Source organism: Saccopteryx leptura, chromosome 6 (genome assembly GCF_036850995.1).
Source record: "Saccopteryx leptura isolate mSacLep1 chromosome 6, mSacLep1_pri_phased_curated, whole genome shotgun sequence".
Taxonomy (NCBI): Eukaryota; Metazoa; Chordata; class Mammalia; order Chiroptera; family Emballonuridae; genus Saccopteryx; species Saccopteryx leptura.
The window spans coordinates 77,309,912-77,324,431 of NC_089508.1; the positions used below are offsets into that span (position 1 = coordinate 77,309,912).

General features: G+C 40.0%; 1 protein-coding gene across 2 annotated transcripts in view; it reads left to right on the forward strand.

Annotated features, from left to right (window-relative positions):
- UBR1 (ubiquitin protein ligase E3 component n-recognin 1) overlaps window positions 1-11,112 on the forward strand; it is a 180,133-nt gene extending 169,021 nt beyond the window's left edge. For both annotated transcript variants that reach the window (XM_066343754.1, XM_066343755.1), the window contains exons 45-47: window positions 4,133-4,303; window positions 6,457-6,558; window positions 8,529-11,112. In XM_066343754.1, coding sequence (XP_066199851.1) covers window positions 4,133-4,303; window positions 6,457-6,558; window positions 8,529-8,670 — 415 coding nt within the window. In that variant the 3' untranslated portion in view covers window positions 8,671-11,112. The remainder of the gene's footprint in view (window positions 1-4,132; window positions 4,304-6,456; window positions 6,559-8,528) is intronic.
- Window positions 11,113-14,520: the final 3,408 nt, after the last annotated feature.

Here is a 14,520-nt window from a genome sequence, read left to right on the forward strand (position 1 = left end):
CCTGACCTGTGGTGGCGCAGTGGATAAAGCGTGGACCTAGAATGCTGAGGTCACTGGTTCAAAACCCTGGGGCTTGCCTGGTCAAGGCACATATGGAAGTTGATGCTTCCTGCTCCTCCCTCCTCTCTCTCTTTCTCTCTCTCTCTCTCTCTTTCTCTAAAATGAATAAAGTCTTTAAAAAAAAAAACAGATAATAGCATTGTTACTCAGGTTCAAGCCTGGATAACGGAAAGAGGGAGTACACCTCCTTAACCTTTTTGTGTACCCTGTCCCCTCTACCTCAGTCAGATTAAACACTACTCTAAAGCATTATTTCTTGAACTTTCCTTTATATTCTTCTTTTTCCGTTTTGTTTTCACTGATCACTTTTAAATTTATAAAAGCTAATAATTGGGACTGACGAGAAGTAAAATAAACAAGTTACGTTCTACTGATTACTAATACCATCTGTGGATTACCTGGTAGTCACTTTGTAAGAGAATAGTAAGAACTTAAGGACATAGTCCTCTAAAATAATGTCCTGTAAAGTTAACTGTTATTTTTTGTATTACGCTTACCTTGATATATATAGTATGATGTAACTTATTTGAGTAGTATAAATTTGTGAGCAGAACACCACCAATGAAATATCACTGAATAGATAAATTATATTCATATCTGTTTAAGCTATTGGTATGGAAATATTTCATATTTGAATCACAGTTCATCATGTCTTAAAAATAATAAGCCAAGGAAAGCCCTGGCTTGAGCAGCTCAGTTAGTTAGAGCATCGTCCCAATATGCCAAGGTTGCAGGTTCGGCCCATAGTTAGAGCACATAAAAGAATCAGCCAATGGATAGATGGATAAGTGGAACAACAAATTGATGTTTCTTTCTTGCTCTCTTCCTCTCTCTCTAAAATCAATTAAAATTTTATATTAATAATAAAAAATTATTATTGATGCAATTATGTATCCTTCACACTCAGGTGGCATCACACTACCACCCTTAGCAAACCAGATTGATAATGATGACATGAAATTAGCAGTGACTTGTAATTAAAAGGCAAGAATCTCATCAGCCTAAAAGATAAAGCCCATTCAGCACTTCATTGATGATGAAGTAACAAAGCATCCTTTTCACAAATTGCAGGAATCCCAAAGTTCACTTAGGAGTTTTGTAATGTTATTAAGCATTGTCCTTAGCCAAACTTCTTAGTAAATCTAAGTTAATTAGAATTCCCTTGCCTGGCCAGGCAGTGGCACAGTGGGTATAGTGTTGCCTGAGGATGCTGAGGACCCAGGTTCAAAACCCTGAGATTACCAGCTTGAGCGTGGGATCGTAGACATGACCTCATGGCCACTGGCTTGAAGCCAAGGTTGATGGCTTGAGCAAGAGGACATTGGCTCAGCTGGAGCGCTCCCCCTGCCCTGCCCCCCCTCCATCGGGGACACATGAGCATATGAGAAAGCAATCAATGAACAACTAAAGTGCTACAACGACGAGTTAATGCTTCTCATTGCTCTCCCTTCCTGTCTGTCACATCTGTCTACTTTCTTTTTTTTTTTTTTTAAGATAGAGGGACAGATAGAGACAGACAGGCAGGAAGGGAAAGAGATGAGAAGCATTTATTGCGGTACCTTAGTTGTTCATTGATTGCTTTCTTGTGCATTGACCGATAAACCTGTGCTCAAGCCAGCAACCTTGGGGTTTTTGGACCTGGAACGACAGTGACCCAGGTGAAAACTATCCACTGCACCACTACCAGTCAGGCTGCAACTCTTTTTTTTTTTTTTTTTTTTTTGGATAAAGCCAACATCTTTCACCTTTAAGACAGGATGGTAGGCCCTGGCCAGTTGGATCAGCAGTAGAGCATCAGCCCAGCGTGTGGAAGTCCCAGGTTCAATTCCCGGCCAGGGCACACAGGAGAAGCACCCATCTGCTTCTCCACCCTTCCCCCTCTCCTTTCTCTTTGTCTCTTCCCTCCCACAGCCAAGGCTCCATTGGAGCAAAATTGGCCCAGGCACTGAGGGTGGATCCTGGTTGGGCGCATGCGGGAGTCTGTCCATCTGCCTCCCCCCACATCTCACTACAGAAAAATACCAGAGAAAAAAAAAAGACAGGATGGCAGTCTGAGTCACTAGCCATCTTATAGAGGAAAATGGGGTGATTCCAGAAGATTTATTTTAATTTTTACTTGAAAGCTGTAATATCATCCAGGAGGATCCTTACTATGATTAATGACTAATACTCTTTTCAGATCCTCTTGAGAGTCAACAGCATGATAGATACCTTTTAATGCCTAGGAGATAATACCTATTGACTGGGCTTCTGTGGTAGCAATGCAGCCCTAAGATTAGGAAAATCACTGAACTTAGAGCTGGATGTATTCTTTGAAATCATCTAGCTAAGTTTTTTGAGGGTTGAGAGATTAAGTGACTCAACCACTTTTTTAGTTGATATTAATCTGCATGAGACAAATATCAAGGAGCCAACTTCAAGATCAGTTCTATCTGGCAATGGAGGCTGGAATATAAACTGCCCCTGCCATGGATGGAAAATTTAAACTTCTTGGCTTCATGGCTCAAAGTATTCCTTAGTTGTTTCTATAGAGCAGTGATTCTCAGAGCAGAGCCAGGAAAGGCTCTTCAAGACTTCAAAATGGCCTGACCAGGCAGTGGCGCAGTGGATAGAGCGTCAGACTGGGATGCGGAGGACCCAGGTTCGAGACCCTGAGGTTGCCAGCTTGGACCCAAGGTCGCTGGTTCGAGCAAGGGGTTACTCGGTCTGCTGAAGGCCCGTGGTCAAGGCACATATGAGAAAGCAATCAGTGAACAACTAAGGTGTCGCAACGAAAAACTAATAATTGATGCTTCCCATCTCTCTCTGTTCCCGCCTGTCTGTCCCTATCTGTCCCTCTCTCTGACTCTCTGTCTCTGTTAAAAAAAAAAAAAAGACTTCAAAATGATCCTAAACTGCAACCCCTTAACATTGGTTCCTTCAAATGATAGCAAGTTATTTAACATATGAGTAAGGACTACTAATTGTCACTTTGTACACTAATTGGTATACTTTATTAAAAATTTAAGAGTTAGTTGTGTTTGCTGAGAGTTCTAATTAATTTTTTTTTAAGTGAAGGAGAAAGAGTGCCTGACTAGGTGGTGGCACAGCTGGCTTAAGCATGGAATCATAGACATGACTCTGTGGTTGCTGGCTTGAAGCCCAAGGTCACTGGGCTTGAGCCCAAGGTTGCTGGCTTGAGCCCAAGGTTGCTGGCTTAAGCCCAATGTCGCTGGCTTGAGCAAGGGGTCACTGGCTTGGCTGAAGCCCCCGGTCATGGCATGTATGAGAAACAATCAATGAATAACTAAGAGTGCCATAACTATGAGTTGATGCTTATCCCTCTCTTTTTCCTGTCTGTCTCTCTCACTAAAAAGTAGATAGATAAGTAAATGATAACCATTATCACTTTAATTCAGAGAGTGATACCTTCTTTGAGAGGGGCATTATAGCAAGGCCATACCATGCCACTATGTAAAATGGTCTAATTTCAAAGTACTACTTTCAGTACTACAAAAAGGTTCAAGTAAGTCAACTCTATCACTTTTTTCTTCCTAAGACTTATTGTGTTTCCAGATGGAAGAGGGCATCAACTCAAAGACTGCGGTCTCTCATTTCAACCCTAAAGATCTCAATACCTCAAAGAAATGGGGGAGAAATGTGTTTGAACCCTTCCTGCAATTTGTTATTTTAAAAAATTGTGCATGTACAAGGTCATATTCCTCCAACATAGGACACAAGCTCGATTAAACCAATCAAGAGGAGGCAGTTGACTATAAATTGGTTATGCCTGATGAAGACTGTATTCTATAAATACATCTCAATTTTAAGTCATATTTAATTGTTAAACTTTATGAGAATTTCAGGACACTATATTTAATAATAAACTTTCTTATGGATTAATCATATTATTTGTTAAGTCTTCTTAGAGGGAACTATTTAGGAGGAATCGTTTAATTAAATGTTTCCTTGTGTTTTAATAGCTTTCTTTACTGCAGAGTAGCCAGTGATGAAAACCTTTTTCATTGCTAACTGGATATATCATGCTTTTTTTTATTCCTCCACCATACTGAATGTTTTCTTCCTTTTTGAGGTGCCCACGCTCTGCAGATGATGAGCGAAAGAACCCTGTCCTTTGTCTTTTCTGTGGGGCCATACTGTGTTCTCAGAACATTTGCTGCCAAGAAACTGTGAATGGGGAAGAGGTTGGAGCTTGCATTTTTCATGCACTTCACTGTGGAGCTGGAGTCTGCATTTTCCTTAAGTGAGTAATGTGCAATCTAGAAGCTTCATAATGAATTTAGGGAATTTAGATTCAGTCTGAAGGCCATTATGGCAGGATGCTGTGTTGATAGGAAGTGATATTAGAAGTTAGAGTAGAACACTGGCTGGGTCGCTCAGTTGGTTAGAGTGTTGTCCCAATACACCAAGGTTGAGGGTTCGATTTTCTCTCTCCTTCTCCCCTCTCTTCCTCTCTCTCTCAAATCACTTTTTTTTAAGTGAGAGGAGGGGAGATAGACTCCTGCGTGCACCCTGAACAGGATCCACCCAGTAACCCCTGTCTGGGGCCAGTGCTTGAATCAACAGAGCTATCTTCAGCACCTGGGGCTAATGCTTGAACCAGTCAAGCCACTGGCTATGAGAGGAGAAGATAGAGAGAAGGGGAAAAGGGAAGGGGAAGTCACTTCTCATGTATGCCTTGACCAGAAATCGAACCCAGGACTTCTGTACATGGGGCCAACACTCTATCCAGTGAGCCAACTGGTCAAGGCCTAAAATCAGTTTGTTTGTTTTTTAAATTTTACATTGTAAAAGAAAGTTAGAGACCAGTTACGTGAGATTGCATTTGAGATGACATTTCAGAATAAGTAGTAAAAAATAAAATAGATTTCTGCTCATATTTTCATTATATATAAAAATCCTTAAACGAATATGATAAACATGTATGATTACTCTTGTGTTGTATAATACTCAAATATAGTGGAAGAGCCTAGAGTCCTAAAACTTATATTTTAAACGTATATGTAAATTGTTACTTTAATTTGTCGTTTGAATATTTTAATTTTCTTCATTTCCTTTATCAACCAATCATTGCTTCCCTGGTCTTTCAGCAGAAGACTGAGAGTAGAACAGTAGTCACTCATTTATGAAACAAAAGTATAAATTGCTCTTGTGAGATAAAATTCAGAAGGGTGTTTGTGCTTTTTCTTTCAGCTCTCCACATGTAAAGTTTTTGTTTAAAAAGGAAGCAGTGATATCTTACTACTATGGCATATATAATCATTGTTAGTAGGCATCATTTGGAATAAGGGGAATAACTATGTGGAACCCAAACCCCAATGCCTATTTTCTTTTTCTATGGAACCTACAGGAAGTAAACCCACTACTTAGTTCAACTATTTATTTTATAATTTCTCTCTGTGCAGTAGTTTTTAACCACCGGTCCATAGACCTGTCCATTTGAAATTTCATGCTAGCTGCAAAAGAGTTAACTACCCTGATGCTGTATGAAGATTTTATTGAAAAACACTGATCTACACTATTGGAGGCTGGTTCTAACCAGAAAAGGCTTGACACTCTCTTAGCTGACCTTTCTGGCCTGAGTTTATCAGACTGAGAGATGTGGTTTTGTTCTTCTGTTAGGCTCCCTCCCCCCTCCAATTCATAGGTCAGGAAACATAACAGAAACAACTCTAGTCACCATTTTCCAGGGTATCTATGACTTAATTACAACAGCCTCCTTCTTTCCAATATATGCCATCAGTATTACTGTTCCTATGTCTCTAAATCTAATGACTCTTTCCCATAGCTTTAACAACAATAGTAATGTTTATTCTCTTTTATTTAGACAAAACACAGTTTTTAGCCTGACCAGGCAGTGGTGCAGTGGATAGAGCATCAGACTGGGACACAGAGGACCCAGGTTCGAAACCCCAAGGTTGCTGGCTTGAGCACAAGCTCATCCAGCTTGAGCACAGCCTACCAGCCTGAGCGCAGGGTCTCTCTCTGGCTTGAGCATGGGATCATAGACATGACCCAGTGGTCGCTGGCTTGAGCCTAAAGGTTGCTGGCTTGAGCAAGGGGTCACTCACTCTGCTGTAGCCCCCCGGTCAAGGCACATATGAGAAAGCAATCAATGAACAGCTAAGTTGCCACAATGAAGAATTGATGCTTCTCATCTCTCTCCCTTCCTGTCTGTTTGTTCCTATCTGTCCTCTCTGACTCTCTTTCTGTCTCTGTCACCAAAAACAAGCACAAAAAACACAGTTTAGTCTATTTGTTTATGTTTATATTATTTTTATACTGAATTGCTAACAGATATTAGCCATCTCTTTTCTCTAGGTTAACTTTGATGCAGTGCTTATTGGTTGCACACATGCACTTAATAATATTTCCTTTGGTTGTTTTGTCCTTCAGAATCAGAGAATGCAGAGTGGTCCTAGTTGAAGGGAAAGCCAGAGGCTGTGCCTATCCAGCTCCTTACTTGGATGAATATGGAGAAACAGATCCTGGCCTGAAGTGAGTTTTTTTTAGTCACATTATTATATGTAGATAATTCTTTAAACGTAAAAGCTAATGCTAAATATTGAGAAGTATTTTTAAATGGCTACAAATTAAATATGTCATCCTAAGTGTAACACAATTTTAAACAACTCTAAAATTTAAGGGTAATATTTCTCCAAATTTTTTTAAGATACCAACTCTCCTAATGTTTGCATGCTCTGTTAGTTTTAATCAACCATTCTTCTGAATTACTTAGGAGGTTTAATTGATGCACATATAAAGAAAGAAATATGTAGTATCCAGTGAGGGACTTCAGTTTAAAATGGATATTTGTGGTTTTCATTGCAATACTTGAAACTTTTTACTAGCCAGCTATATCAGCCTTCTTTACTTTAGCAAATCAAAATATCTAGAATCCTGAATTTTTCTGTATTCTTCCCAGTGTTAGGTACTAAAGGACTTATGAGAAAGAGGAAAATAAGGCACAATGGTCCCAAAAGTATATATAGACAAAGATTAGATCTTCCCATAAACTGTCCCTTTATCTAACTGAAATTTTGTTCTTTTGAAATATTACTCATAATGAATAGATATACTAGATGGGACTTGGAACCTTTTTGGTCATAGAGAGATTCATTTTTATTATGACAGCATTTGACCTGTAGAGATACTCTGTGGGTTTAGGGAGGAAAAAATCTGAGTTGTGAAAGTTGTTAATGACTGAGGATAAGAGATCTGAGTTGTTTCAGAAAGGTAGAAAGAAGCAGAATTTTACAAGTAATAAGGCAATTAAAACATATCCAAGCCTGACCAGGCGGTGGCGCAGTGGATAGAGCGTCGGACTGGGATGCAGAGAACCCAGGTTCGAGACCCCGAGGTCGCCAGCTTGAGCGTGGGCTCATCTGGCTTGAGCAAAAAACTCACCAGCTTGGACCCAAGGTCGCTGGCTCGAGCAAGGGGTTACTCGGTCTGCTGAAGGCCCGCAGTCAAGGCAAAAAAGGGAAAGTAATTAATGAGCAACTAAGGTTTCGCAATGAAAAACTGATGATTGATGCTTCTCATCTCTCTCCATTCCTGTCTGTCTGTCCCTATCTATCCCGCTCTCTGACTCTGTCTCTGTCCCTGTAAGAAAAAAAAAATCCAGTAAGTTGAGATGCTGGAATGCCTCAGGAATAAGAATCTCACAGTTTTTCATTATTGGCAACAACCAAACTTGGGTCATTTTAGCTTAGTAGTTATACAATGTTATAAACTGTGCAACTTTAGAATTGTTGTGGAATAATTTGATTTAAATATTTGCTAATCACCAGAAAATTTATGTCATAACACATAACACAACATTTTGTGTATGTTATATTATCAAATATTTCTGAGCAGAATATAAGTTGAAGGCTTAGTGTTACATCTTAGATCTTACCTTTACTATGCAAAGATCAGAAATCAAAGCTGATAAACTATGAACCCAAAAAGCTATTAGAGCTCCACTCAGACTAACCACTCAAAGAGGACTAGAGATACTTCAAGTTATAAAACATGCTGGCCATTTTAATGAGGACCCATATGCTCATGGTATACTTGACCTATTTTCTGAATAATCAATAAGTTTCTGCTTCATTTGCTAAATAACCAATCAAGTTCTTAGTGATCAATGGAGATGGGAATATATCCCTTTTAAAACCCTGTCCTGGTGATTCTTCCCAGCTCCAAGAACAACTTAAGTGTTCACGCTATGGCCTATGGTGGCGCAGTGGGTAGAGCGTCGACCTGGAACGCTGAGGTCACTGACTCGAAATCCTGGGCTTGCCTGGTCAAGGCACAGATGAGAAACAGTCAATGAACAGCTAGAGTGAAGCAACTACTTCTCATTTCCTACCCTACCCCCTGTAAAATCGATCAATAAAAATTTAAAAAGTTCAGGCTAATTTAGGCAATAAAGTGTGGCAGTTATTTGATTGAACTTACATGTTTTTTTTTTCCCCCTGAAGGAGGGGCAACCCACTTCATTTATCTCATGAGAGGTATCGGAAGCTACATTTGGTATGGCAACAACACTGCATAATAGAAGAGATTGCTAGGAGCCAGGAAACTAATCAGATGTTATTTGGATTCAACTGGCAGTCATTATGAGCTCCAACTCTGCCTCGGGACAATCACAAATGAAGACTGTAATAAAGACTGATTCAAAATTAAGGAGACCTTTCTGAGGGCTGGGAAAGAGTTGAAGGGTCTTTTGCTCTTTATCCAGTTGTGTCTGAATTCATATAAATCAATAAAATATTCCTTAATGGAGTATTGCTTTCAGTTAGTGAACATGTGCTTAAAGGGAAAAAAGAACATAGAATAATCTGTTTTATGTTCTAGAACACTAAAGAAATGCTTTTTTAGCCCAAGTGTCTGATTCTGCTAATATATCCAGAAGAGTCATTTCCCTTCCTAATCTGTCCCATTCATTTCATCTCCCTGATCAAGAAGTCACACTAAGCAGTTGTGGACATTTCTAAAAGTTATTCTTCTACAATTTTGTTGTTGGTATTCTCTCCTACCCTTCATTGGATTACTGACAAGATTCTAATAATCTGTGATTTTTCTTCCTTGCATCTAAAGAGGAATTGCAGAAATCATGCATAAAACTTCAATTAAGAAAGTTTTCCAAAGAAGTAAAATTTAAATCATTTCTCTTTTAAGGAAATATTCCTAATGTGCCACTTACTGTTTCAGTCAGAAATTAGACTAAATCTCTATATGGACAGAGTTGCCACTTCTATGGCAAATTTCTGCCAGAGTGGAATAGGTTTTTTCCTACTGTAAACTTCAATAAGAGTTAGGGTAGTGCATTCATTCTTCAACCCTGATGGGACAAAGAGTCTATAATCTAACCACAAAAGTTGTTGAATTTTGAAATTATACTTTCCATTTTCCAAAAGCAAGTTTCTAAAATGGGTTCACTTATCTCTTGATGTGGCGCTATCCTATTTGACTCTTAGAAATCAGATGCAGTTCTGATATAAACTGTCTATAGAATGAAGAAAAGAAAATTCCCTCAGAAAATGGATCATAACAGCTATAAAATTGAACAATCAGATTTAAGCCAATTCTGCCACCTCATGTGTAAAAGACTAACTCTTCATTTGTTATCTGTGTGCAACCTTTTCATAAACTCTGATTTTTATGACTAGTACAAACAACCAAACAAGCCCTATGATCACTAGTCTCTGTCCTATTGGAACATGCTGTGCTTGAGCCATCTGTTTATAAAGAATCAAGGTCTCCCAGATTTGTGCAAACTTTTAACTTTGATCAAGAACTTGTGATATAAAACAGCAGACAGAAAGAAGATAAATTGAAATCTTCCTTTTTTATCTTCTGTTGTCTGCGGTAATGTTAGGAATTTGAAAGATGCATTCAGAGACCATTTTACTTTGCCTTTGGTGACTATTCTCATATGTGTGTGAATGTTTTCCTACATTCTTTGTGCTCAGCAAAGGCAAGCAAATAAAAACATGTTTGTGAAGTGATTGATGATGCACATTTGGGGGTAGATTTTTTTTGTTATTTCTATGTAAAGTAAAGAAAAGGTGGATTTTGCAGTAAGGGGTTGGCATCAGAATCACAATCATGATTTTCTAATTGAATAGTTATTGAGAAGGTATTGGGAAATAGATTCCACCTTACTGAACAATTTGTAACATTGATGGGTGAGGATCAGAAAATTCAGTATTCAGTTTGTCAAATTTGCCAGTATGATTAAGTGATTGGAACATTTCCTGTTATTTCTTATATAATTTTGTTGGATGGATTGGCTGACTGGGAAGTCTGAGACAGAATAGGCAACAAGGGATGCTGACTTCTGCTCTAATTGATTGAACCCAGTTTAGCAAAGATAAATGGACCTTTTTATTTCTAGTCTTTTTCTGTTCACTTCGTAAATCCTGAGGTTAAGCTCTCAAACTACCAGAGAGATTATCCTGCAATGGCCAGTCAGACCTTTACTGCCAAAGAACCTATTTCATATTAAGTTCTACTTACAGAGATTGATTCAGATCTCTGCACTGTAGCTGAACATATGTCTCAGTTCTGCCCCCAGCCCAAAGGATTTCTAATTATATTCAAATATCCTAGTGGTTTGCCTTGATCATTACAAATTATGCTTATGAAGTTGACTTACAAAATGAGCAAAAAGTCACTTTATTTTCTCTAGTGTAGAATATGGAGGGAACTAGTTCAACAGGATGGCTCCAAAATGTGTTTCTAATGTTCGGTGAGGGGCCAGCAGGAATCTTTATGATACAGTGAAGAAAAGCATATATCTGTATAATTAATTTATTATGTTGGTGTCTGTTGGGCTGTGAGTTCACCCTTTCGTGGTCATTTCTCATTTCATAACAACTATGCATTTGGTTCACTGTGATGATGATCTATATTTAGTGACTGCAACATGTTTATACCACTGATTCAAATTCCATCCATGATGAAGTTATACAAATAGTGCATATATTGATATCTTTTATTGCAAAATGTAAATTTAAAACTTGTATAATGTTCTTGTGCTTTTTGAAATAAATATCTTACATGTGTATATTTAAAAAGAAAAAAGAGACTTCTCATGTTTGGGGATTGGGTTTGAAGTATAAAAATCTTTACCTAGAAAGGAACACTAGTTAAAAGTTTTTGTTGTCAGCCCAGGCAATTTTTTTTTTAAGTGAGAGCAGGGGAGGCAGAAACAGACTCCTGCATATGCCTTGACCAGGATCCACCCAGCAAACCCACTAGGGGGCGATACTCTGCCCATCTGGGGCCCTTACTCCATTGCAGTCAGAGCCATTTTAGTGCCTGAAGTGGAGGCCATGGAGCCATCCTCAGTACCCAGGGCCTACTTGCTCTAATTGAGCCTTGGCTGTAAGAGGGGAGGAGAAGAGAGGAAGAGCAAGAGGAGGAGGAGTGGAGAAGCAGATGGGTGCTTTTCCTGTGTGCCCTGACTGGGAATCAAACCCAGGACATTCACACACCGGCCTGATGCTCTACCAAGGAGCCAGCTGGCCAGAGCCCCCCAGGCCAAGGCTCAATTAGAGCAAGTAGGCCCTGGGTACTGAGGATGGCTCCATGGTCTCCGCCTCAGGCACTAAAATGGCTCTGACCGCAATGGAGTAAGGGCTCCAGATGGGCAGAGTATCGTCCCCTAGTGGGTTTGCCGGGTGGATCCTGGTCAGGGCACATGCAGGAGTCTGTCTCTGCCTCCCCTCTCACTTAAAAAAAAAAATAATTGCCTGGGCTGACAACAAAAACTTTTATTTTATATTGAATTTTTGGGAGTGACCTTGGTTAATAAAATGATAGGTTTTGCCCTGGCCAGTTGGCTCAACCTTAGAAGATCAGCCTGGTGTGTGGAAGTCCCGGGTTCAATTCCCGGTCAGGGCACACTGGAGAATCGCCCATTTGCTTCTCCACTCTTCCCCTTCTCCTTCCTCTCTGTCTCTTCCTCTCCTGCAGCCAAGGCTCCACTAGAGCAAAGTTGGCCCAAGTGCTGAGGATGGCTCCATGGCCTCTGCCTTAGGTGCTAGAATGGCTCCAGCCCCAATGGAGCAATGCCCCAGATGGGCAGAGCATCGCCCCCTGGTGGGCATGCCGGATGGATATGGGTCAGGCACATGCGGGAGTCTGTCTACTGCTTCCCTGCTTCTAAATTCAGAAAAATACAAAAAAAAAACAAAAATCATATAGGTTTCAGGTATATAATTCTGTAATACATTATCTGTACATTATTTTGTATGTTACCCACTCCAAGTCAAGTCGCCTTCCAACACCATTTATCTCCCCTATACCACCTTCCAGACAATTTTTTTTTTAAGCCAGAGAGAGAGAGAGACAAAGACAGGAAGGGAGAGAGATGAGAAGCATCAATTCTTCATTGCAACACCTTAGCTGTTCATTGATTGCTTCCTTGTATGTGCCATGACCAGGGGCTCCAGCCAAGCCAGTGACCCCTTGCTCAAACCAGCAACCTTGGACTCAACCCAGTAATCTTGGGCTCTAAGCTAGTGACCTTTGGGCTCAAGCCAGTGATCATGGAGTCATGTCTGTGATCCCATGCTCAAGCTGGTGAGCCTGCATTCAAATTGGGTGAGCCCACATTCAAGCCAGTGACCTTGGGGTTTCGAATCTGAGTCCTCTGTGTCCCAGGCCAATGTTCTCTCCACTGCGTCACTACCTGGTCAGGCCAGACAAATTCTTTAAAAGACATAGGTATTTAGTGTAATGGTCTCTAAACTTTTTAGCCGTACACTTCATCAGTATATAATTTTTAAACATGCATTATGTATGTTTATATTCACTCAATACTACACTAATGCATTAAGTACATTACCCCCAAATGGAAAATTTTAAATATCAATTGAAGAATGGAATCTTTCTATTTAAATATTTTCTAAGTAAATGTAGACATCCTTTTGGGTGTGCACACCCTATGTGGAGACAACTATCTAAAGCAGCATAGTACAGAACTCTGCAGTGATGGAAATGTTCTATATTTGCACTCCAATGTGGTAGTCACTGTCCCCATACACTTACTGACATTTGAAATGTGGCTAGTGCACTTGAAGACCTGAATTTTTAATTCATTTTATTTTAATTACATTTAAGTTGTGTCTAGTGGCTTCTGTTTTGGACAGCACAATCTAGTGTAATGGTTCTCAAACATGACTGTGCATTAGAACCACATAGAGAGTGTTAACAAAATAAAGATTTCTAGTTTCACCATAGATCCTAATCAGAATCACCTGGGATTGAGCCTTAAGCTATTCAGTGTGATTGCCTTGTTTCTAAACCATGACTCTTCACTTAAAATTTAAAGGTTGCTTGCTTTAGACCCAGTGATTTCAGATTTTCTACATAAGCTTTCAATTAAGGGAAAGTTTTTATTTTAAGCCATTACTTTAGTTTTAAGACTTCAAAATATTCTAGGAGGATAGCACTGAGGGCAGTGAAAGAAGGGTTTTGAGATGAGGAAATGAAAACACAAGGCACTTGTAACTGGCAGGGAAAGGTCACTAAGGAGTCTTCTCCATGCTTATACTAGAGTGGACACAGCTAGGGAAAACAAATCATATAACCTGACATATTGTACATAATTTGCATTAATAAAGTTAAAAGGTGTCCAGAGTTAGGTGGCATCGTGTCAACAGCAGAGTTTCTGAATCTCCTCAGAACTCTCTGAAAATCCTGTACACTAACCAGGATAACAAAAGAAAAACGCCATAGTTCAACAAAACTAAATACCAGGGTGTGGGGAAAACAGCTGTGGTTAGGCTTGCTCACTGGTTTCCCAGCTGCAAGTACTTACACAATTAGTGCATGAGCATGTGGCAGAAATCTACATGTGTGTCTATGAAAAGCTGTGGGTGCTTTCCCTCAGGGTGATTCTCCCAGATCGCTTTCCTGCCACTGCGAGGTACGGTTCCCTGATTCCCTCGGCCACCACCATGAGGGGTGGTTTTCCTGATCCCTTGCCCTCCACTGCAAAAAGCAGTTTTTCTTTGCTTATTCACTCACCGGTCTCTGTGAGCCTCCAATAAACAGGAATGGTCCAATGCTTTTTGGCTCTACAGTTCCTCTACCATCTGCCCAAATTCAGTGTGAACCTGCCTGGCCTTGAGCACCAGCATTATATTTGGTGCTGTGAGCTGGGTTCAGATCAGATCAGTATGCTACCACACCCTTGAAAGGTGGGATAGGGGAGTGGCCATTGTTTCTAGCAAATGGTTCCCTGTGGCTATTCTGTTGGGAGCCATAGGCTGGGTGTTTTTTACAGCCTGGTGTGAAGAAACCGAGAACTCTGTGCAAGAAGCTGTGCAAGATCAAAAGCTTCAGGATGAGCTGCAGACTGAACAGCTGGAATGGTTACTGGAGAAAGTTGCAAATTCAAGAACTCCAGCTCAGGCTACAGGCTGAGAACCAAAAACGGCTTGAACTGGAACAATTGCT